This window comes from Corvus kubaryi, unplaced genomic scaffold (genome assembly GCF_017639235.1).
Source record: "Corvus kubaryi isolate FWS band 111438036 unplaced genomic scaffold, C.kubaryi_AGA036_p1.0 split3-73, whole genome shotgun sequence".
Taxonomy (NCBI): Eukaryota; Metazoa; Chordata; class Aves; order Passeriformes; family Corvidae; genus Corvus; species Corvus kubaryi.
In genome coordinates this window covers 32,328,532-32,354,215 of record NW_024582091.1, presented here as the reverse complement: position 1 = coordinate 32,354,215, position 25,684 = coordinate 32,328,532, and the positions used below count along the sequence as shown (strand labels likewise).

The following is a 25,684-nucleotide window of genomic DNA, read 5'->3' as shown; positions in this document are numbered from 1 at the left end:
TTATGGAAACACAAGACTGGCCTCACTCCTTATCAGGTGTGGATGCTAAATAGGGGTTGGGGGTAGCACAGTAAAGCTTTTTTCTCCTATGCTAGATGCCCAGCAGCTTTGGAGGAGGGAATACACTGTGAATAGGAGAGGGACCTTCATCCCTGTGTCACAGAGTTTGCTCCATAGCAACAGGCAGGAGTGAGGATCTGGAAAAGTGGAAGAAGAGCCTATGGAAAGAGAAACACATCTAGGGGATCTGGAGCTATCTCAGATCAAAGACTCTATGCAAGAAGCTCTAGCAATGAATCTGGGACATATTCCACTTTTCCTGAAAGCCTTTCTCCTTAGCATTCACTTGGTCTGCATGAGATGACCCCACCTGTGAATATATGGAGAAAGTCAGGCTTAGGCATCTTCCTCTGGAGTACAAATACTAAATAACGTGACAGCCATAAGCCATACACTTCTCAGAAGAACACAATAGATGGATGAGTTGCCAAAAGGGATGGAAAAGGTGAGAAAATGTATCTAAGAAAATGAAATAATTTTAAATTAAACCTGAGCAGGGGGTATTTGTACAGACTGCAGGCCCTGGCTGTCACAATGAACACTTGGTACATGGCAGAGTGGATGTCTGAGCAGAGAGAGAACTAGAATCATTCTTACTTGCTGCTTCATGAGGCCTCTCAGTAGAAACTAAAGCTGTTTTAATTTTATGATACTTTGAGGGGCCAAATCCAATCTGAGCATTATTACACTGTTAGCACAACTCAGCCACAGAATTTCCCTTTTCCTTTTTTGCCAGTCAAGCTTCCAAACCTCACCAGAGGGGAAGCTGCAGCACCTGAGCTTGTGCTGGCTGTATTGCACTGGGAGGGGATTCATCCTAGTACCTCAGAGAGGTGCTTGCAGATGGGTGAGATGCTCTTTGACTGGATGAGGAGACCTGGCTGGGCTGTATGAACAAAGTAATAACAAAATCTAAATGACAAAAGTAATGACAAAATAGTCAAGGTGATGGCAAGAAAATGTTCAAAGAAACATGACAATCTGTGGCTTCTGAACAACAGGGAGCTCCTGCTGCAGTGAGAGGAAAACAATACCATATTGGCCGTGGCACTTTGCTGCCAGGAATGCCGCCTTATGGACCATGAGAGAAATCTCTCAAACGTGCTCTGACTTCTGCACTTGGTTGGTCAGCCAAGTCTCAAATCCTTCCTCGTTTTTACTTTTATCATGCTCTAAAGCATTACAGAATAGTGAAAAAAAGATTTAAGCCCTTAGAAGAGAGGACAGAACAGTATTAAATGGGATTTCATTTTGGGGGACAAGGAATAGCTCTCCTCCAGCCCTGTAGATTGTGAATGCACTTAACGGCAAAGCAGGAGAAAGTACATATGACTGGGTATGTCCCTGAACAGACAGGTCTATTTGTGACACATCCCTGCTCCACACAGCTGTCCCAAACCCTTTGTACTCTTTATACCTTCCTCACCTCCACAGAAACACAAAGACAACTGAAATAAGCATAGTTAAAACGACCTCCAAAGTGTGGTGGTTTGATTTCAGCATTAAATCTCCCCTTGATGGTTCACAGTGACACTGTATTGCCAATAGATTATAGGGTTGTAGCTATTTTCCACACAGGAGAACACACAAAGGAACCCCCGCCAGCCCTAGCAGTGCTCTCAATCAAATAAAAACCCTTTAGCTTCCTGTTGCAGAGCTCTCTCTAGGATTCATGTATATTTTATCAAAGTTACATGCAGTTCTGATACTTGTTTCTAAAGTGCTTTAGTATAAATCCCAAGCTGTACTGAAATGCTGCAGTGGCCCTTTTTAAAAAAAATCAAGGTTAGAGGAGAGAAAAAAGTGAGATGGCTTGACTCTACAGCATGCAATAAGAGAAAATTCTGCTCAACAGGCTTCTATTAATATAAATAAGCAGAAGAAACACAAACATACATCTATATGAAATCATTTCACTCCACGTAATTCTACCCTGGGAGCAGCAGGAACAGAGAGGAGCTCCACTGTTTCACCTCTCGTAAAGGAAGGTCCTGCGATGATCTAAAGCTATTTTTTTGCCAGAAGTGCTTTTACAAGCCAACATACATGCCAACACAAAAGAGCTATAACCTCAGTGGTAACCAATTACTCTGAAGACAGTTAATAACAGTCTGGAGTAAGGAAAAAAAAGCTTGTATTTACTAATTGGGATTTTTGTTGTTTTTTTTTTTTTTAAAGCTAAGCCATGAGATAAAGAATTGCAATGATCTTTCCAGAAGAAAGGCATATGTAATTTTTAACCAGAATTTCATTACTCCTTTGTCTCTCAGATATTTCCAAATTTTAGACCAAGAAGGATGCATGGAAAACATGATCTATTTATGGTATAATAAGGCATTTAGGTTGAAGTCAGCAAGAACCAGCATAGTGGAGAGGTGATTTAGAAAAAATAAAGAATTAATTTTGTATGAAATAAAGCTTTAGTACTTACAGCTGTCCTCTTCTTCGGTAATACACTTCACAACATAACAGGCATAGATGAAGCCTGCCAGCTGAAACAAAATATAATAGTGTTAGCTGTAAGATGGATACCATAGAGAAACAAGAGATGGCTTTAGAAGAGCACAACAGAAACAGAAATAACAAAATTCAACAGACTTTATTTGATAAGGTAAAGATAATTCTCCACAATAGTTTAATAATTTTAATTAGAAATAGTCAGGGAAATTCTACATCTTTCTTGAAAAACACATCCTTCAATAAAACGTCCAAAAAATGATCAAAATCTTTCCAATACCTAGTTGACTTCTTTTTGATTATTGAAAAAATAGAAAAGTGAATGCGTGTTTGGATGGATGAGATTTTAGCCACTGAAAATGTAAATATTTCTGTCAGAATCAGATTTTCTATCCAACAGAACCTGGCCCTCTAGCAGAACTTTTTTAAAAATCAGAACTGTGCCAACTAAACCAAGGACAAATTCAGTGCACTTGTAAACCAGCTTTATAATGATATTTTATCAGTTGAAATTAGGGCTATGAATTAATGGAACTTGTTCCCATATCTGCAATACTCCCCAAGCCTCATGACATATCAGTTTGGATCGTCCTGGATGTGTTTACATCAGCATCATACACAGCAGCTGGCAAATTTGTATCTTGCTCCCTTCAATCCTCTCTGCAGAGCATGCCCAGAATTGAATTGTAAACAGAAGCAATGGGATGTAAAGAAAATGAAAATCTGGAGTGGTTATTGAAGTACCTCCTGAAAAAAATGATAATAAAAAAAGGAATAAATGGCCAATATCACACATGAAACAGGCCAAGTATCATGTCAGTCAGCTGCTGGTCCCTCCAACGAGATCTGTTGTTGCTAAGAAGTTACACCAGAAGTAACAGAACAAATACCGGAGCAGCAGCACGTGTCACATGCTGCGTGCTTTACACAACTTCCCTTACAGGTAGGTCTGGAGAGTTTTTTCTACTAAATCACAATAAACCATTTTTCTTCTTTTAGCTCGTCACTGAAATTTGCATGGTAGGATGTCAAAAGAATTCCATTTGTTTGATCTCTGTGTAGTGAAAGTGAGCCGTGTTGCCGAAATGTGTTACTCTGCACAGTTCACCCCACAGAGATATTTTCATGAGCTGCGAACCCATCTGTACACTTTGAGAATTTGTTCTTTATACAGTTAGTAAAAATGCCTAGAGGCTTCAGCCAGCACTGAGCTCTTTGTGAATGGTGCAAAACCCATAATCTCCGGCTGAGGGAGATGATGATCTTAACTTCTGTTTGAGTAATCAGTGGGTTGGACAGCAGAAAAAGTGAAACTTGAGAGACCATGTATTATGAATGCTGGTAAGTGAAAATGGATTTTTTTTCATTAATCCAAGGCACATGTACAATCACTTCAATACTGTGGGTTCTTACCCATATATAAATATTACCCATATATAAACTAAATGCAAAAAAATCCATTCTATTTCCTAGTACCTTCATACCTGAGGCAGTGACTATGCCTAGTTTATTCCAGCTCTTACACTAATATTCCTGGATTTTCTGTCAGTTTCCTATGTAGAAATCTACCCACATGCACAAATGCTATCTTCTAACATCTGTATGGGTAAGAGATGGCAAAAGGGGAAAAAAAAAGGTCAGACTCAAGGGTTTCGTGAAGAGAACAAGACCTGATTTGGAGATCACACTGAAGCCAGCATAAGTGTTGCCTGCTATCTGCTGAAATTCCTGTTGGGAGCCCAGAAGCTGCATTACAACGGAACTAAACCATTATTTTGTCATTTATTATAAATCTGCCTTATAGTGCTGCTGGGAAGATTTTACACCTGGGAAGGATGAAATATTCACTGCTGGACACAAAGAACGCACTGTACCAAGAAGTGGCATCAGCTAATATCAGCATTTCATCTCTCCTTTATTGGACCACTCTTCCCTTTCATTTCTTGGCTTCAAGACAGAGGGCTAATTTGCTCCACTGACTTATGCCCTGCATAACCCCATTGACTTCAGTGACATTATTTGAGGTTTAATTCAGCAACGAATTAGGCCCAGAAAGGTTGCTCATAAATGATTCCATTCTTGGATGTGAACCTTGGCTTAATAGTTTCTCTGTTCTCTTTTTACAGACCATCAGATCCAAGATAGCTGAATGGTTACATCTCTAGCAGGCTTCTATGGTAATCCTTTTCTTGTACTACTGTTCAATACTTTACTATCTTCCAAACCACCACAAGTTCATGTGTATTAACTGAACTTATCTTACAAAGCAGAGCAAACAAACTGTATCACAAATGGTGTTTATAACTGATCTTTTAATTGTATTCAGTTACATCGCTTAAATCTCCAGGGAACTCCTTTGATATATAAGCAAATCCTACAGCATTTCATCAGATGAGCTTGTTGATTAAAAGAATGCCTTAAAACTCAAATGGTTCTGATCTAAGTATGAATGTCAAGGTTTTTTTTCCCATGAGATAATCAGAGTTCACAAAAGAAGCCTCCCCTTCTCCCACATTTATCCAACCCTTTGCTTGGTAAACAAAATTATTTTGTTTTTATTTGAATCTCACATTAGTTTTTTCTTCTTTCTCTTTTTGTTTTAGCCAAGCAATTTATCAGTTCTGATACAGTGGCAGCCATTTAAGATTTATCTTCTAATTGCATCAGCAGCAGTGGGCACATGCTGCGAGCTGAGGCTCAGAACTAAAAAGTGGCAGTTTTCACTTTGATGATGCTCAAGGACTTGAGCCCGTGGTGGCTGCAGAGGTCTCTGGGATAGAGATAAGGAAAATGTTTCCATCCCTGTGGACTAGGACTTCCAAAAGAAAGGTACAGCTTGTCTACGCACATAGCAGAGACTTCCTGGGCACTTAAGACAACTAAAATTGTTAATGAATTCCCACATGGATGGAGGGGTCTCCCAAAATTTTCCACCTTTGTTATAGTGCAAGATGCACTTCTTTGACCTTTCCTCTCTGAGAAAAACACACCACAATGTACCTTTGTATCACAAAAGGTATCCAAAAAACCCCAACAAATCCAAACAAAACATTGAATACACTCCTCACCCTGGAGAAGAATATGAGAGAAGGAAGCAAACCAAAGCAAATGATAGGAGTTAGTCACATCGCTTAATAAATTCATGAGAAATCCTCAAACACAGCAGTGTTTGAGTGCTCAGTGCAGTATGAGAATTACACAGAGCAGAGTCTTTCTGATTCAGCATCTCTAAAAGATTTTTGTCTTATATGAGAAGGAAGGAAATGAGTCCTCAGGGATAAAGAAGAGAAGGGACCTGACTGTCTCAGAAAATCAGTTTAAAACTAGAAAAGTTAGCTTGAAAAATCTTGTTGCTTTGCATCCCTACCTATTTTTTTTCTTAATTAACTGAACTATGTTATTTATAAAGTGATAAAAAGAAATAGGTGCAATAAGCAGAAGATCATTTCTGGATCCCAGACCCATGAAGATTAGGTGTCTACATCTGTCCCATTCACATTTTAATGCTGTAGTATGGGCCTCTAGAGGAGAAGGAACCATTAACAACATCCCTGCTCATTTATACATATAGTGATTAGTGAATGCACATTTTTATGAACCTCATTTTCTGCAGCTTGAAAAAATCTGCTCTTTATATCTTTCCCTGATATGTCCATATGAGAGTGTAAATGAATACTGCTCTTTCTAAAAGTGACACATTATCCATGCCTGCACCAGCACCCTGCATGTACTTTGATGGCATCTGATGACCTTAATTTTATAAACAACGATCTCAAGCATTTAATAATTTTATTTGGTTTTGGATTTTTTTTAATCGATATGCATGTTGATAAAGCCATCTTTCCTTCTGTCAAGAAAAAAAAAGGAGACAGGCAAAGCCTAAAATAAATCACCAATAAAACAGCACTACTGAAGCTTTGGTAATAAGATTAATTACAAAATGAAGTTAATGTATTTTACCTTATTCTGGACATATAAGGCAAACAAAAAAGTAGATAGAATATTCCCCACCTAAGTCAACAATGTCCTGTTACACTGCTAAAGACTCTTAGCAGATCCTGAGTTTCTGTGAGTATACTTCCAGACTTGCTCAAAATGTCAAGTGCTGTGATCAAACTTAATCAGAATCAGTATTGATCAAAATCCTGTCTTGCTATTTTTTCTCATTTCTTTTATGGAGATGAATGTTTTTATCACTGCAAATAGCACCAGATTTGGGAAAAAAGCTATCATATAAAAAAACCATAAATGCTGGTCAAGGCCCCCACACTGCCCTTTTCTAAAGCAATATATATATAGGTAATTACTACAAGCTATGTTTATTAAGCTGAGAACTTGAAACAAAAGAGTAACAGCAAGGAGGAAACAAAAACTAAAAGTGGGTAAGATCTAATTGGGATAAGGTGGTGAGGAGAAGGCTTGAGATGAGGATTAATGAGTTAAGGGTTGTGGAAATAATACATAGTCTTGGTTTCATTGAATGAATATATTTTATTCTATAACTGTACTTGGTCTAGAGGAATGAACCTTAGACTTAAAAACCACAAACATATTGGGTTTTCCTACGGACAAATGTTTCAGTATCTTCTGAAACAGCTGAGGCTTGTGCCTTTACTTTTCATTATTAAATTTTCACAGGTTTCTATAAACACTCTGCTTTTAAGAACTAACCAAAATATGGGCTAGTTCAAGCAATAATGCGGCAGAAATGCACGGGGATCATTCTGGCTCTGGGAACGCTGTATTGCAAAGCTGCGATGTTACATGTCCAGCCATGTGCAAATTAATTGTATTACTTAAGCTTACAGTGGTCTGCACACAAAAAACCTTTGTAATGGTGTATGTTTAAGGGACAATCTTTCTTTAAAATGGATTTTTGGAGTCTGGAGATATATTGCTACATATATATATACACACACACATTATGAGCAACTGAAGAACTGGAGAATTACTGTCTAGAAAGCTTCCAGTGTATTGATTCTCAGAAGAATCATACTCATTATTTAGCAGGAAAGGTGAGGCAGAGACCTTTCTCTCACTATCTATAGATTTAATTCAGTGTCATGGGGGTTCTAAAGCTGCCCCCTGCAAAAACCCTTTCAAGAATGATTTCACTGCCTTCAGCAGTGTTGCATCAGTGAGTGAACATCATTGCTGGAGTTTAATATAAAACTCAAGCTACGTTCCATGGAAACTACTCTGTTGAGGTATGCTTTTATTTGTGCTTACATTTAACATTATGAGAACCCTGTCATTCCTCCAAGTTTAACTATTTTTCATCATAAGAGGAGCAAATAGGAAAACTATTGGTATAAGGACAGATTCCTGATAGGGAAGGTAGACTGTGTGGCCTTGCTGTCATTCTTTTACAGAATTAACTATCTATGTGCTGTCTGGAAAGAATATTTCATTATTATGGTCAAGTAGCTTTATTTTGTGCAATAAAATAATTACTTGAAAGAGTCAATATCAAGTTGACATGTTCACAATAATATCTAGTGGGCAATTATGAAATTTAAAAGCAAGCAAAAATGATAATTTCTTAGCCTATATAGTCATCAAGTTATTTTTCTTTCCTTTCTTGAGCTGAAAACTTCCCCAAAGGTTTTGTGGTTTTTTTTTTGGCAGACACAGTAAAACCATGAATCACAAACACAGATAAGTCTAGGCACATTGGAAAAGAGAAGTGTGATGAAAATTGCATTTATTTCAACTAGTGCATCATAATCTTTTTATATCAGCTGTCTAGAAGGTGTTTAGCATAAAATCTTTCCTTATTTCTCAGTGGACTCTTCAATTTTCTGGAGATTTCCTTTTTGTATAAGCATTTGAAGATCCCCTTGAAGACCTGCTAGAAAGCTTTTGTTTGAAATTCTGTCTTGTTCAGGGCTCCCTGAGCATCTTCCCTGGCAAGTATCTCCACCTGAGGAATTGAAGAGACTACAGGAGCATGGAAAATCACAGCACTGTGGCTTGTCAGAAAAGAGCGGTGCAAACCTTTAACAACAGGAGAAAGCAAGAGATACTTACCTGTTTTGTAGTTGTATTACAGACAGTTGGCTCGACCCAAATTTCCAGAAAGTTTAAACTTTAGTGAGAGTTTTCTGCAATTTTGACCTAAAACTTTCTACAAATCTTCACTCTTCCTAGGTATTTCGGAGTGATTTATGCTTTTGATAACCACATGATATTTGGCACTTTTCCATGATTTTATCTCACAGCTAAAGAGTAGCATGTCCTTTTTTCCTGCCTCAGACTTGAAAGGCAACCTAAAATACAGTGGCTACCAGCCTCCATGAGGTAGAACTGGGGATCACTTACCGCTGACCTCTGTGTTAACTGAACTGGGGAGCATCTGTAGATTCAGACTTAGCACTGACCTTCACATTCCTGCTCCCACAGGTGAAATGCTCCAGCCAGGGCTCTGCTGGATTCCCTCAGGAAGCTGAGGCAGGCATGTCTCACTGGACAGAGGGGAGGCGACAGTAGGCTGACCTGTGCAGATCCCAAGATGACAGCTTAGAGCAAGGATAGGGCTGAGACACCAGGAACAAATTCTCCACCAGCTGTGTTCAGCAGGTACTGGATGCAGCTCTAGTGTGCATTGCTCAGTGGAGGCTAAAGGCATTAGTGATGCCAAAAAAATGTTAAACCTGGAGTAATTTTAATTTTCTATTTTCTGCTTTAGTGGAATTGTCTCCACTTTACATTTTCTGACTTCATTAGGGTCAGAGGAGATATTTGGTTACATAATTTTGTTAATTCCATCCAATCCAAGTGTGTGGAAAGTCCTGAAGATGGAAAAGTCTATTGCTCTGCTTCCTCTCATGGTGTAGCTCTGTAGCCCAACTTGTCATTGTTAGAACAGAGTTTTGACTGTACAGGGGTCAACAGTGTGTGGTGCCTGCTATTCTCAAAAATTATTTAGCTATTAGAGCTGTGTAGATTGTGAAGAACAATCCCATTTATTTTTAAACAAGGTAAACTGCCTCTGTCCACTTGGCAACAGAAAACAACAACAAAGAATGAAGCTTAAACAAACAAAAAACTAAAGTGAAAGGCTTTAAAATACATATCATCCCATTTTTTCTGTAAATACTAGGAATGGGTTATTAAAGCGAAAGTGTATGATGTGTCTGTATGTGGGCTTTGCTCTGAAGGCTTTATAGCATGATAACTTCCATGAAAAAAACTTTGGACCTTTGCCTCCTCTTGTCTTCTGGGAAAGCTTTGGAATGGATTAATCATCTGGCTTTCAGTAGCTTTTCTTATCATTATGTGTAACTGTGTGTCACCTTTTCCAGACAGCCATAGGATTAGGATAAGAAAAATTGGTTCTTTATACTGCAGATCTAACAAAGCCACAGACTCCTCGCAGCCCACCAAATGAATGCCTAGCATTTTAAATTGAACTCTGTTAGAAGAAACAGTTGATTATCAATGCTACTCACTCTTTTGAGGAGCAGCAGGAAAAAAAAATATTTGAAATTTGTGCAGATTGTATAGAGGAAAATATTTTGATGGTACAAGAGAGCTCTGAATTTCTGATAAACAAACACATATGAGTGTTTCTGTTCAATGCAAATTCACCCCTCCCTGTTGGGGTATCCATATGGCAAATAAAGCTCAATGCTTTGAGTATGAACACTGGGCCCTTGGATCTGGGAAACGGAAATATTCAGAAGAGAGTGAGTAGAACATGAGAAAGAGAATAATGTGTTGTGTCTGCCAGTTTCTCGGGACTGTGGCCAACTACAAACACCGTATGAAATAAGAGTTCAGAAAGAAAGCATAGGTAATTTGCTCTTCTCATCATCACGTTAGATTAAATTAGATCATTGCTGTCACATAAATGACAAAAGCCAGAACGTTTCATCAGAGGTAAGATACTTTTCAGTAGCAGCTGACTCTTTCTCTGTGACAATATTTATTTTCCCTGTGATGAATTGCTGTTTTTTTGAAGGCTCTGATGACTGTCACAGGGTCAGGAAACTTCATGGAACGCGACAGCTTTTGCACTGCGCTGACTTCCTGGTGGTGGTCATGTTGTAACAGCCTAATAACACTCTGATCAAAGTGTTCCTACACCAGCTGGTGATGGTGGTGCTGACAAGGCAGATGGATGCACGGTATGCTAAGTGCCCAGCTCAGCTGAAGCAGCCCTTCACCAGCCTGAATACTCAGGCTCATTACTTTAACAAACAGAAAGAATAACAAATAAGGCATTCACAAGAACAGCTCTAGAGAGTGTGATCAAGCTGAATAGGGCTTGAACTTATGAAACCTGAATGCTGATGGATTATCAAAATAAAATAATAGTTATTCAGAAGCTCAGTGGGAATTGTGGAGTAACAGCAGAGGAATTGACAGATCTCTTTGACAGTGCCATCAGCAGCAGAGCTGCCAGGAAGGTGACCGTCAGGTGGAGGCTCTGCCTGAGCCCTCTGGCTGCACATGCCTGTGCACAATATGGAAAGGTGAGATACTTGACAGGACAGCCTCTGTCTCTGGCAATGCATGTAAGAAAGATGAGGAAGAATGAACTTATCTTAACCAAATGACTCCCTTAAACCTCATGCTCTGGAGTAAAGAAAGAGAGGTATCTCAGTGAAAGTACAAAGCAGCGTGCATAGGGTGCTCCACGTCATTCCATCTCCTTAGGATCCATACACCTAGCAAATGCATTGCTTAGAACAAACATTTTGCTCCAGGAGTACAATGTAACAGCATCAAGTGTCAGGGGGGTTTCAAGGTCAATAAAACCTCTTCCTGTGGCGTCTAATGTTTAAAGTAACTGAACTCAGCTAATGTTTCAATGCTATTTTTCCTCTCAGCATTAGGCTACTGCAGGCTTTTTTCACCTTTTTAAACTGTAATAAAAGATATGTTTCAGGGCTACCTTTTCCACTCAGCAAAATCAGCTAAGCAGGGTTCAAAAAGCAAATGCCAAAGTGCTTTGTGAAAACCTTTCCTGCAAAAGGAAAACCACTGGAGAGTTTAGATGAATATCGCACCATGCAGGCTAGGCTGGTACAAAGAGAGAGTACGCTCTAGAGGCTCCAAGCAGAACGACAGTTTGAATTCCATGGTCAAAGGCACCTTTCCCCTTATAGACCTTCTGCTGAAGGGCAGGGGATCACTCTCTTGTTCATTCAGCATGAAAAATAGTGATCGCCTTGTGCCGAGTGGAAATAGTTTGAAGGCAGAGATCCCAGTCACCACCTGGGGTGGCAGAATACATATGAATGAATTCTGCAAGATGTGTGACCAAAAGAAAAATCGGAACTTTTAGCCAGAGATTTCGGTAACATCCTATCACATGAGGCATTTCAGGGGAATGACGAATTACAAAGAGAACATTCTCGGAAAGGCCATGTCCTCAGAGTCTGTGCCTCATTGCAGAGAGTTAAGTGGATGAGTTATATCTCTGACAGTTTATGAACCTTGTTAATATAATGCAGTACCTGGGAGTGTGCCAGCCATGGTGATCAAGGAAGTCTGAATTAGACCTCTGCCATTGACAGGCATCAGACGCCCATTTAAAAATAAATGTTTCATCTGAACTGGGCACATTTCTCTCTAAAGCAGTGATCACCAGCATGAAGCTCTGAAGCCCTGTGTGGCTCTCAGTAACACAGCACACATCTCTTCCCTAGGTCTCAGTAACAGGCTATTTAACATGCTGATGCAGAAGCTGCTCTGGTAGGAAGAACACAAGTGACAGCAGTACTTTGACATGTTAGCCTTTATGAAAAATATGAGGTTTGTGTTTTCTTGAACCCACATGTGGTGAAGGCTGCAGCTCTGTCACCTGTTCCAGGCACACGTCACTCAGGGCAACCTATCTAGTGGCAGATTAGGCTGCCTTGGCCCCTGAAGGAAAGGTGAGGGAAAGCTTCTGCACTAGCAGAGAAGGCCAGCCTTCATTCAGCCTGCACACTGGCAATGGACTGCATGAAGTGAGAGCAAAAGCCATAGACCTTTTCCTTCTGCTCTGACAACTGCACAAAAGTAGCCATCATGCTGGTATAGCGGCTGTGTTACTTATTTGTCCCTGAAAATGCTCTGCTTTTCTTGCCTCCAGAAAGTCCCACTTCTGTGATGCAGATCCCTAACACGAATATCAAAACAATGCAATCCAGTCACATCTTATTCTTTTTTTTTTCCTCACAAAATCTGTAATATTGACATAAAGGTGCCTGTTTTGCCAGGGCACTGCAAGGTTTCAGTAAACATTACGACTTTTGGCTTCAGTTTTTGCATGGAAGGCATGAAAAATGCTACAGCTACATATGCTATTCTACACTGTTATTAATCTATTATAATACTCTGTTCAGAATATCAGCAAAGTGTTAATGCTTTATTTTTAATATTTTTTGTATTTAACTTGTGTATTCCAACTCTTTATAGTGTCACTTGTGTAATTCTCTATCAAAAATATATATTTAGTAGATAGAAATTTTATGTTGACTTGAACAGATTCACCAAGTCTTTGAAAAATGAAAGACAATATTATTTCCTACTGAGGGTTAGAGAAGAGATTATTTTTAGATGTTTGGTTCCTCTACATCACCAGTCCATTGACAGAATTGAGAAATATTTCATCTGGTTGTATTGACTTGGCAGAATAAAGAATAGAAGGATAATATAATTGAAGAGACATGAGAGAGCACAGCACTGTGCAATGAGATGCAACTTGCACAGCCATCTTTGAAGACAGCTGAGATGCATAGCTGCATAGCAGCAATAAACATAGGGTAAAGACAAAATGTCATTTTTAGTGACAGCTTTTTTCCCCCCTGGTTTCTTATACGTCCAAAATAAGTGGAAAAAGTTCTATTGAAATCTTTAGAAGTTAATGAAAGAGTTTTAGGGAAAGTGTGCATAGAGCTGAGTTAGACTTCTCAAAAGAAGGAAAAAAATTCTGTTGTCACAGGTCAGTTCTAGTCACGTTTCCAATTCAAGAGCTTTAATCTCAAATGTTTTCTATGATCTAGCCTATCTTCAAATATCAAGATACATGATGCTATTCAACAGCAAAGTTGTATCTACTAGGAAACATCAGGAGAATGTTCCAAAGGAAGAAGAAAAACATTATTTGCAGTACAATGCACTGGAGAACAGCTTGGAGTGTGCTGTCAGAGGGGAAAGAAGAGTGCCAGCACTCTGGAAAAAGGGACCAGGTACTCAAATGCACACAGGCATGCTGTGCCCTTCATTTTTCACTGGTGCCCTAATGATAGAGTATATTGGCCAATGTGAGCAAGAGAATACTGGGAATTAGGAGATCTGTCCACACTGTCTAGTGGCTCGTGGCTTCATCTCATGGAATCATGGACACCTTAAACCATCTACTGACACGCAAGAGACGCTCAGTTTGCCCCTATCTTTAGCTATGTAGTTTGCTAGTGCATGAAAACATCCTACTTCATCAAAACTCGCGGGTTAGGAAGTTACTTGTTTAGAGAGATTATGTGATTATCAGGTCAACAGCTAGGGAATTACACCATTATTTAGCTAGGATATTAATTTGTGAAACCATCCTGCTTTATAGAATAGAAAAAACTAAGTATCTTCACTGACTATTTACTCTTGGCATTCTTTTGGGCAAAGTGGAGAAATAATTTACATAAAGTAAATCTGATATAGAAATGTCATTTTTCAATTGACCAAGGGACCTAGGAGCTCAGTGATGACCTTTAGGAGAAGTATGTAAATGATTTTTGAAAGTGGATCTGAGAGCTTTTGATAAAATTTTTATAAGCATCATATTAGGCAAGTATTTTATCCTACTTGGTAGCAGTAAATGAAAAGTGAGAGTTGTATTTTGTCCACACAAAAATACTTAAGAATATTTCAATTAACAAAAACAGTTATCAATAACATTTATTGATAAACCTATCTAATAGGTAAATAAACCCTGGCACATTTCACTGTGGAGGCAAAAAACTGTTTTTCACTAGATCCATTCCCCTATTATGCTTTATTAATTTGTTAAATGCTATGCACATCACTAAGATGAAATTTTATTGAAATTCTGAAGATATACATTAATATATTGTTTGATTTAAGATTTAAAACCACCATACCTTTTTCAAGGTTCTTATTACAGGTGACCTATATTTCATAAACTCAGATTTATTTGGTTTTTCACATTTAGGGCAATAAAACGCTAACACTATCTTTTGAATACTCAAGAAGATACTTGAAAATTCTTGGAAAATGAATAACAGCATTAGTGGGCAAGAAATCATGAACCTGTAGGAACATAAGATTGCAGCATCAGTACAGAAATGTACATGTATAACACATCAGGTGTGCAAGCCCAGTGGAAGGCCAGAGACATTGCAGAAAAAATTCAGAGTTACTGAAAATGGAGGAAAAAGAGAGTCTGAAAAAAATCCAAATATTTTATGCCAAGACAAAAGAGAAAGCAGCCAAAAATTCAGTGAACAGGAATTGGAAGGGAAGGAGGCATTATTAAAGATAAAAGATTTGAAAGTTTTGACATATGAATGTGCTACCCAAATAAAACAGATCCTTTGCTTGGTTGTCTATGAACCAGAGCAGATACAGGTCCAATAAGCAGGTCTCTGTTTCCCAAAAAACTGAAGGGTATCATATACATTAATAACACTAAACAAATAGGTTAAAATTAAATTGAAAATGCCAGCAGACTTCACATACAGAATTCATTAGGGCAGAAGCATTCAATTTCCAAAAGTGATGCAAGTAGTGTCTAAATGACCAGTTTAGCTAAAGAGCTCTAATCTGACGGTCTTGGTCCCTTCTCTTGAATTACTGGGGGCCTGGTTGGAACAAGCACAGCTCCTGCTTAGCACTTGTATCCACATTTCTTTTTTTTATGTGGAAACTTAGGTATCAGGAAGGAGGAGATAAGTGTGTGCTGAGGTCTGAGCTCAGTTTTGGCTTGTGAGAGTGGAGATCTTTCTTTTACAACCTTCATGGTCTTTTGTTCAGATTTTCAGAGGCCTGCTGTTCCTCTGCAATGGAAATGGGATTTGCAGAAGCAGGTGGCTGCTTATGTGCCCAGAAAGTCTGTGTGCTCACAAGTTTCTCATGAAAACTCTGCAAAATTGTCAGTGAAGACACAATTCCACAACAAGGTGTTAAACTTCATGCTTAATATGTGCCTAATTAGTAGGTGCTTGCCTCTGAATTTCATGGTGATCTTCAGCATGCAGCAATGTAGACATGAAGGAAGACTTTATAGAAGTGGGCAGCAAACAGATGTGCAGCCCTTCTGGTATTCAGAGACATGTTAGTTGCATAATTCATGAAGATATCTATTTTATCTGGAGGATGGCATGTAGCACAAAAGCCTGCCTTGGGATCCTTTTGCGTCTCACACTGATAATTCGGCCAAGCCATCCGATTCAACTTCAACACAAAATCTAGATAATGATTCCTTATCCACCTGACTTGAATCTGGCAGAGTCATCCTAAAACTCTTCTGTGTTCTTTTGGAAAGATCCTTCCAAATTCTTTTTAGGTCATTACATTTCTGTACCAAATATAAAGGTCCTGATGATGGCATATTTTCTTTCATCATTCTTATATCGATTTACTTGATCTTGAGCTCTTACTGAGCCGACTAAGTACTGCAGTTGTCTTCATTGTCCTTGCTGCTGTCCCAGTCAGGCAGACTTTCATTACTGATAACAATATTTTTTCAATCAATTTAGAGTCATCTTTTGCATCTTTCACATGCACCCTTTTGCATGCTTTCATTATTTATGGCTTCTTCACACTGATACTGTGTGTGTCGTGGTGAGATCCTATATTCTAATAAAATGTTTTTTGTCTTCCATCTGTCAACTAGTCTGTTTCTTGCTGTCAAGAAACAGAAATTGTGGCCATATAGTTTCTATTAACCATCTACTGACTTCTTGTGCTATTTCCATCAACTCTGTTTTTCCCCTAGTCAGCCACTCTATCATGAAAAGATGCAAACAAGTATACTTGTATGCGGGTATACAAATGAAGATGGAAAGGTGTCACAAGTACACTGTAATGTTGAATTAGCAGCAGCATTTACATCTAACGTTAGAGTAACATTGCTTGAATGTAATGACTGTGGTATGCATATCACCTCTGAAATACTTTCCACTCAGTCCATATTATGAATTATTCACTTTTCCAAAATGAACAAGGTAATATCAAGGCAATCCCTGCGCTTAGTGAGAGATTAGTGGAATACCAATATTTCTTCTAAGAGCCACATATTCTTGCTTGGTGCTTCACTCTTTGTGACATAGGGTAGTGTCCATGATAAAAATGTCAGGCCTAGTGTTTTACCTTCATGTTTTACTTGCCCAGAAGCTTCTGAAGTTTTCACCGCAAGAGTCACAGACGTACTTGGTGACAATTAAAATTATCTTCCTTTTCCCCCATAAATGAGAAAACAAATGCTAACTAGCTTTCCTTTGTAGTCACTGGAGAGAGCCAGCTATAGAATGAACAAAACTTCCCACCTATTTCAGGCATTTAAATTATCCAAAGTAGGTTTGGATGAATCTCTCCAGGGGTGCCTGTTTTGTTTCATGTCTGGGAAAGAAACCTCACTGCTGTCTAGCTTCAGCTAGATACCAGCTTTTTGAAGACTGAAGCCTGATGATTTGACTTAAGCCTATTTTAGCAGAACAGAGTAAGAGGTTCAGTTTCCATATGCCTACAACAATCTTAAAAATCGACTGAATTTAGTATATGTAGACTGGAGGACTGACACTCCTTCAGAGCAATCTGGACATCTTGATACTGCAAGTACAAGCAAATAAAGTGTTTGAACACACAGAGGCAGGAAAGCCTGTCTCACAGATGGGTTGTCTGTGGAGTAGTGACTCCAGACCTGTGGTTCATAGTGTATAATTAGCACTAGAAATAGAATGTGGATTCCCAGTTTAACACAGCTGTTAAGGAATACATTTAGTGCTTTTATCTTGGTGTGGACCTGCAGTGTAAGCTGCATGTTGAGCTCTGCCGGGCCAGAGTCTGAGACCACAGAGTGGCTCCTGGATAGACAGGGATGTTCCCTTAACAAAGTGGCTAAACAGATTGTGTGCTCTGTGGTTATTTAAAAGGGAACTCTGAGTCTAAACCAGGATGCTATATTTTTTCTGTACTTAACAGTGGTACCATTGATGCTAGTTTTCAAATTATTCTTCTATGTACACACTCCAGGAAAGATTTGGAAACAATGGAGAAGGTTCAGCAAAAAGTTGTGTGACTGATTAGAGGGCTAGGGGGAGGAGACAAAGCAGTTTGGCTTAGCAAAGGAAATTAACTGTCATCATAAAAAACAGCTAGTGAAATATTGCTGATGACAGGATGATGTACTTTTTCAGATGACTGCATTGTAAGCATCTGGACTGAAAGCTAGATATTTAGAGAAGTTAAAGGTAAATTTTAACAAGAATTATGGTGAGCTTTCTATTGTGGGGCACTTTAAGATCAACATTAAATGTTTTTTAACTAAAGACAGGAATTAATTCGGGAATCTCTATGCCCCATGTTACATAGGCAGTCAAACTAGATAATTGCAGCATTTTCCTCTGTCTTCATGGTTTTCTACTATACTATGGTGTATACAATATTGATATGTAAGGATTTTAGTGTATAGGAGTATTTGTAAAAGAAATTAATTCTGAAAATTGGGAAAAATTAGCACTGCTTTAGTGGAAGAATAACAGAGAAACTTGTAGTGATAGTAAAATATTTGTAATTAGTATCTGGTTTGCTATGGTACAGTGGAGTACAATTACCCTCAACTGTAATATGATTTCTTTTACTTTTTTCTTCTTGAGTAAATTAACTTCAATTTTCAGATGCAGTAATACGTAGCACAGTCCATATTACACCATTATTACAACATCTAATTCATTAGATTTGCATTGCTATTTATGTAAGTGCTGAATTAAATCCACAGAATCTCAGGAGAGGGGTAACCAGCTTGTTCTAGATCTCAGCTTAATATTCAATATGGAAATATGGGGAAAGAAGGCACACCTCAAAAGCTTCAACCCACATGTCTGGAACTGCATGTCAGTTTTCAGAAAGGAAGAAAGTAGTATATTAAAATATCCATCCAAAACAAAATACAGAGAATTTAAAGAAGGTAAGGAGCACTTGGGAATACGCCAAAGAGAAAACTGAGGAAACATGTCACCTTGACTCACTCTTTCACTTCCCTTTTTTTAATTTTTCATTTTTTATGGAGCATATTATTTCTGACTTGTCTATTCTACAGAGGGCTGTGGATTAATATGAAATGTGCAGAGGGACACAATTTCAAAATAGACATTGTCCTGCTGGCAGGAGGTTGCCTGAGGCCAACAGAGCTCCTCTCTGCTGATCACCACATAACCACAGTGCCAGACATTTCCTCTTATGAAATAATCAGGTGCAGAAACTTCAAGGCTATGAGAACACTGGGGCAGCACATGGCTGGTAGAGCCCACCCTCGTCAGCAAGTAGCCTTCATGAAACATATTAAAAGAAGTGAAGGTAGAGCCAGCAATGACAGGAAGCAGTACAGTTGCATAAATCAATTGTCTTATGGAATAGGGACACACTCAAGGTGCAGAGACACTGCAGAACTGGAAATATTTTATCTTAATAAAGCAGAGTACATTCCTGGGATCTGGGCAATTAATGATGCAGGGAAAGATACTCTGGATATGGCTATGCTGTTAAATAGGAAAGGGCCAAGGGCCAATCTCTGGCTTCAAGGTCAGATTTTGTAGACTGGCTTTTTACAGCACTGCTTTGGTGCAGCTCCAGCTAAAGCACAGGGGCCATGCACAAACTGCACAGCACTTAACTGATATTCCTCTGAGTCCAGTGGGGTAGTGACTTACAGATCTGAAGCAATGCCATCTTCTCTGAGGTGGTTTTTTTCCATTCAATATGTCTGAAACAATGAGGACAGTGTCACAGCCCAACAGAGCAAGGTTTTGCACTTAGTTTACTGTTGCTGTACCGTAAAATGGCTATGTCATATCAGTCCATCCAAATTTTTCTCATAGTGAAAGCAGCAATGCAGAGGAGAAAGAGCAGAAAATATTCTTGTTTGATATTGATGTCTGCATTGAGATAGTTCTTCGATTTTGTCTTGTCTTTAACTCTGTAAACTACTCCTGGATGCAAAACTGAGGATTGTGCCATGCCTCTTGGATGTAACAGGAGGGTATGTGGGGGTGTTTGGGATTTCAAAAGACATCTGGGATAACACCAGGAAACTGTGTAAGCTTGGCGGAACAAAGGATGGTCCTGTCTTATCCATCCTGCCTTCTGGGAGAATTCTTTGAAAGGAGCAATCTCATGTATTCACGTAGTGTCATAGAAAATGTTCATGGGAGTACTCAAAACAGAGGCAGGGTGTAAGCTGAAAAATAAGTAATGTCATTTATCACGAGTCCAGTGCTTGAGTTGTCTCTCTCTGGCCCTCTGTCATTACCAACACAGATGTTCCCTTTGAGGACACTCACGTTTTATGCATTTCAACATCTACGATCCAAAGGGTTGCCAAAATACTTGAAACACATATTATTAGTGTGATTACTATTATTCTGTAAATCTCCACAGCTACAGTAGTATTTAGGTCCCTCAGACAGCCTTGCTGAGATTAATGATCTCCTGAAAATTAATGCAAACTAGTGCAAGTAATAGCTTCACAACTGGAACCAGTCAGACTGAATAAGAATCGAGTTTCCCTTCACATTTTTCCACAGACCACATTTAGGATCTTCCTTGTATCTGTGTGGGGATGTACCACCTCTCTCAGGTGGAAGTTAGGTCTCCAGCATTTGCATTCACCTTACTCTGTGAGCAGTCTGCTTATCTGTACAGTGCATAAAATGTTGCATCTTATTAATTGTAATGTTGTCTTTGTTTTTTTTTTTCCCGAGATGCTTAGATTTGCTTTGAGACATGACTTCCTCCCCTCTACCACCTTTTAATAAAAGTTGTGAAAATGATGAAAGTACTTGCTAGACACTAGCTGGTTTAAAATACTTTTCTGCAATGGGTATGTGCATGTTCCTGTGTGAGCACATGCATATGAGGACATGCACGACAGAGAGGGAGGAGAGATTTTGGTGCAAAGGGACAGGCTGTACTTGTTTCTCTATTCTAGCTACTTCTTACAGTTTATGAGTTTCTACATGCAGGGAATGTATTTTACTCCTCAGACTAACCAAAGTGAAAAAGATGTTATGTGAAACACAGTCTGGCAGCCTCTCAAAATCACTCTTCAAAGGCTTTGATATCATGGCACACCAACACTGAGCATTAATGTCATCTAGGCTTTGAGTCCAGCTTTAGTTTAGTAACTGCTTAAGTAAATATTAAAGCACAGAGTCAAGGAAAGCTCAGAGTTGACAGTAGCATAAAAAATAATGTTTTCTGCCATGTCTGCTTAACCTTTCTGTCCTTACTATGAGAAAAATGTATGAGACATAGTATTTTATGGCAGCAAAAGAGTGCACTAGCAGAAATCAGAACACTCAAAATAATACTGCAGCTTCTTGAGCCATTTTTGATATTTAGATTAAATACAGTAAAACCTGTCCAGCACAAGCTTTCTGCATGTAGCACCACTTGTCCATCTCGTCACCAGAATTGATGAATCTGAACAGTCTTTTCCACATACACCTTAAAGCCAACAAAAATAAGTAATTCCAATGAAGTTCTATTTCCCCCCTTCAGATAAGCCAAGGAATTTACAAGGTTATAGCAAAATAGCAGGCAACTTAATACCTCTGTTTTCAAGTGCAGAATAGGAGATAACAATGAAATGGTTTACCAGGAGGTCACTGTATATTTATACTATGAGCAGAATTTAAGAACACAGGCTCCAATCCTAACTCAGAGGCTGAATTTCTGTGCAACTTCAGGTGCAGATAAAGCTTCTCTACAAGAAGAATTTGAACTCCTTAGTACTTGGCTCCTGGCCAATATTTAATTCATCACATCTGAAGGAAAATAATGTTTTCTTAGGAAAAACTTGGAATATTTTAGAAATAATTTGGCAGTTGATCCCATTGGTTGGCCAAGTTTTCCACTGCACTTGTGCACATAGAGCTTTTTCTCGTTCAGGTTTGAGCTTCGTGTGCTCACCCCCACCTGTGTTTTTACCCTCTAACACCCAGTTCTGCTGATAGCATCATATGGCAGAGCCTTCTGCCATCACACCTCCTGTGCCTCTGTGCTCACTGTATTCTGTTAACCACTGCATTTTACACTCCATATCGTTTCCACATTCTGATATCATTTCCTGATAAATCTTTTATCTCACAGGCATCTCTTCCTCATTTCTACTCTTACTTTTAAAGGTTCTACATTAGATCTATGCACTAAAAGGAAAGCATTTTGAAAACACTTGGCCTATTTTCATAACACCTACACAGCAGCCTGCTGTAACACCTAAATTTTTCTTTCACCGTGTCTCAAAGCATCACAAGTTTTTTCTTGGCAGTCTTTCATGTTTTGGTTTCTTCCTTATTTTGTGCTAAGCTGTTTTTTGATAAGGTTCAGCTGGAAAAATTCATCTCTCTCAGGACCCAATCAGGGTTTTACATCAGTTAGGCTAATTGACAGAAGGTTTAACATATTTCTTAATTATGACAGCAAATACTTTCTTGGAAAAAACACCAAAGCACAGGAGTTAAAATAAAAAATAATAATGAAAAAGACACTAACCTCTTTACCAGTAAAATAATTTTGGAAATATTTTAGAGGTAAAAACACTGGGAAGGAAGTTTCCTAAGGGATGGCTGTTTCACCATGGCTAAAACTGCTTTCAGCCAGAAAGTTTATGCCACTCCAAAACAATCACCCTATGTCTGACTATGAAATGTAAATAATCATGTAAATAATCACAGAGAAAGAGACAGTAATAATTTACATAAGGGACACATATGAAGACAGAAAATGCATAACTAGCCACCAAACTACCAAAAAGTCTCCAAAACTAAAAAAAAACCCCCTTCTAATTCTTCAAAAATCTACTGGATTTTTTTTTCTGAATTTGTAACAGGACATCTGAAATAATTTGTGTTTATTCACATTAGCTGTCTTGATCTTTTTTTTAATGTAGGCTAAACCTCATTAAGCTGAACCTCATAACTGAGGTTTAGCCTACATTAAAAAAAAGATCAAGATCGAGCTTAAGAGACAGTTTACATTATAATTCAATAGTGTGTGTTAAACAAATCTTTATCTTCTGTTTCAGATTCTAGTCTTTTATATTAGTAGAAATGATATGGTGTTTCTGAAATCTTAAGAACTGCACTTTCTTGATATTTTAGTTTCTGTGTTTGTCATTCTGCCTGTTTCCTCTGTGCTCCATGTGATGCTGTGGGAAGGCAACAGAAAAAGGCAATTCAATACTTTTCAGAATAACTTACAGTCATAAAATATTGTCAGAAGAGCAACCCCTGAGGGAGGTATTTAACCTTAGTCTTTGATGGTGTTTTTGAACATCTGGCCACCCTACTTGATAAACATGTTAGCAGTGTTGGGTTTTTTTGAATGTTTGTGTTGCACAAGCCCCAAACAAACAGTTTAGTGAATAAGAGCCTTTAGAGAAGAGTATTTAAAGGAGTACAGAGGAGTTATATACATAAATCCCATGGACATATTTTCTGTGTAGTACATTACAACCAAATCTGTATTACTTAACATTGCTTCACTGCAGTTGGAATCAGTGTCAACTGCAGCAGTGTTTTAAAATAAATGGGCCATGTTGCAGTTCTTGTGTGTATGTGTGAACACGGAGGAAGAAGGTCATGACGTCTTTAAGTGCATATGCTATGCACTGAAACCAATTGCCAAAATGCCATTTCCTTTTCTAGCTACACTGCAGCACCACCATATCTTCTCTTCAGCATGGGACATGTCCTACATCCATACTCTTGAAAGCTTTTTTCTAGAACCTCCTTCAAAGGCATCACAGCAAGCATATCTTTCCTTTCAAGCCCCTAATTTTGAATAACAGGAAAGGTGAAATTTTTCCCTTCAGAAAGTACCCCTAACACAGTAATAACTAACTTATGCCAGAATATAACCATACAATTATTCTCATATGTTTTCTAGCTCTCAGGTGAGGGCTCACTAGCCATGAAGACAGAAAGGACAGAAAGATGTCATGGTGCCTTACTTCCTTTTAGCTGTTTTGGGGCTTGTCAGGACTGGAGCTGGTGGTTGGGGCATGCAGCAAGAGTCTAGGATCCTAGGCTTTTCACCGCAGGCACTACTTCATGTAGGATTTGCTCTAGATTACTTCAGTGCAATTTAAATTTTAGGGAGCATCAGCCCCCCTTTTAATATATGCAAGGACTACTCCCTCCCCGTGGTAATAGGCAGGCTGCTCTGTGAAGATCCTGGTGAATGAAATCATATTCCATTGAAAGGTGAGAACTCCTCTTCCCTTCTTTAGTTCCAGCCTAGATACTTGTCTCGTTTTCCCTTAACAGCTCTAAACACTTCTTCTCCTTGCTCTACATTGTCCTCAGCAGAAAGGCAGTATTTTTTTTTCTAGAACAGGTTTGTCAACTTGTGAGGTTTGGCAACATGGAAGTATGAAGAGGTGTTAGTAGCAAATCTGTCTCTTTTATGACAGCCAATGATTTTCTTTATGCTTTCTTTAATGCAAGTCAACACTGCAGGTCAAAGGGGAATGCTGCAAAGTGGATTTTGCTCCATTCAGTAGCCCTTCAATTCTACTTCTGTATCTCCAACTCAAGGAAGATTCTCTTTATAAAATGAGTACAGTCATGGTGCACAATCTGTCTTCAGGCAGCCTCTCTCCAAACCCACCCAGTGAATCCCCTTTGTTGTCTTGGTCTCCCTTGGTCTGCTATCCCACACCCCAGCTCCTGATCAATAGTGAATTAATGGGAGAGAGAAACCAGGCAAAAAAAGACTCAGAATGCTTATGCCCCATTGTGTGTCTTCACCTATTCACTGCCCAGATCCCAGTGCTGGCTGTCCTGAAGGTAACGTGCTGTGTCCAAAGATGCTGTGGAAGGGAAACCCAACATCATAAGCTTGGGGAAAGTGTCCAGTGAAGCAATAATAGCTCAGGACCAGTCTTAGAAAAAGAGCTCAGGACCAGTCTTACAAAAAGGAGGGAAACCACTGTATTAAACCCTTCTCTGTCCCCTCTGATGGGTGTTAAAAGATTTTTCCTTGTCTAATCATATAAATTTCCTTCTCTTTCACGTGGGGGTGTGTGTGTGCAGAATTACTTCCTGAATCACACCTCTCAGGTTTATAATCTATTTTTAAAGAACACTTGGGACCATATAAAAGAAAGAAGGAAAGCACATCTACTGACTTTTCCAACTTCAAGGCAGAGTTAGCTCTACCTATACTGTTCCTGACAGATGTTTTGCTGGATGAGTGAAAAATGCCTTAGAAACCCCTTCTGGGAAAAAATCTTTGATTAGCCCAGTTGATTGATGTCAGTAACTCCCTACTTCTATGCTCAGCGCAGAACTATGCTGCTGCTGTATTTTCCTCACTGCAATTTAAACCCAAGGTTTGCTGCCCTAGACTAGACGATGAGATGTTTATTCCCATTTTCCTTCCTAGTGTTCATTTCTGAAACAAGAATTTTCTAAGCAGGTGGGAGAGGGAAGAGTCCTGGCTTCTGGTCCTTGATCTGAAAGGAGCTGCTTTCAAGGGCCCTAATGCAGGGTCTGGTCCTGGGCTCTCATTGGATCTGGGTTCACACCCTCAGGCTCTAGCATGACTGCTGTCAAGCTTGTTGCAGCCTTCTTGCCTCCAGCTTTAGCAAGCACTAAAATTGTGAAGTCAGAAACAAACACATCACCATTTTCTCTTTGCAGGATCAGTCTTCAGCCTTTCTATGTGTTTCTCAGCTGTGTGGCTCTTAGGTGCCCAGGATGGGCACTGTGGGGTCAGTAGATCATCAGAGCCATGTTTGACATCCAGGCATCACCTGCAGTTAACTGTAAAATCAGAGCAACTGCAAAATCAGAGACAGGGGGCACAGACTACATACAATTACCTAATGCTCAGTGACAAGGAAGACTGATACCTCTGAGCCAACCCAAAACATTAGATGTTAAAGGAAGTGTCATAGGTTAGCAAGCATAGTCCCGGAAGGGACGTCCTTGCTAAG

General features: G+C 39.0%; 1 protein-coding gene across 2 annotated transcripts in view; it reads right to left on the bottom strand.

The window, feature by feature from the left end:
• NKAIN2 (sodium/potassium transporting ATPase interacting 2) overlaps positions 1-25,684 on the bottom strand; it is a 527,252-nt gene that overhangs the window by 28,040 nt on the left and 473,528 nt on the right. For both annotated transcript variants that reach the window (XR_006014070.1, XM_042016273.1), the window contains exon 5: positions 2,492-2,552. Coding sequence is in view for 1 of the 2 variants with exons in the window: in XM_042016273.1 (XP_041872207.1) it covers positions 2,492-2,552 (61 nt within the window). In the remaining variant the exon portion in view is untranslated. The remainder of the gene's footprint in view (positions 1-2,491; positions 2,553-25,684) is intronic.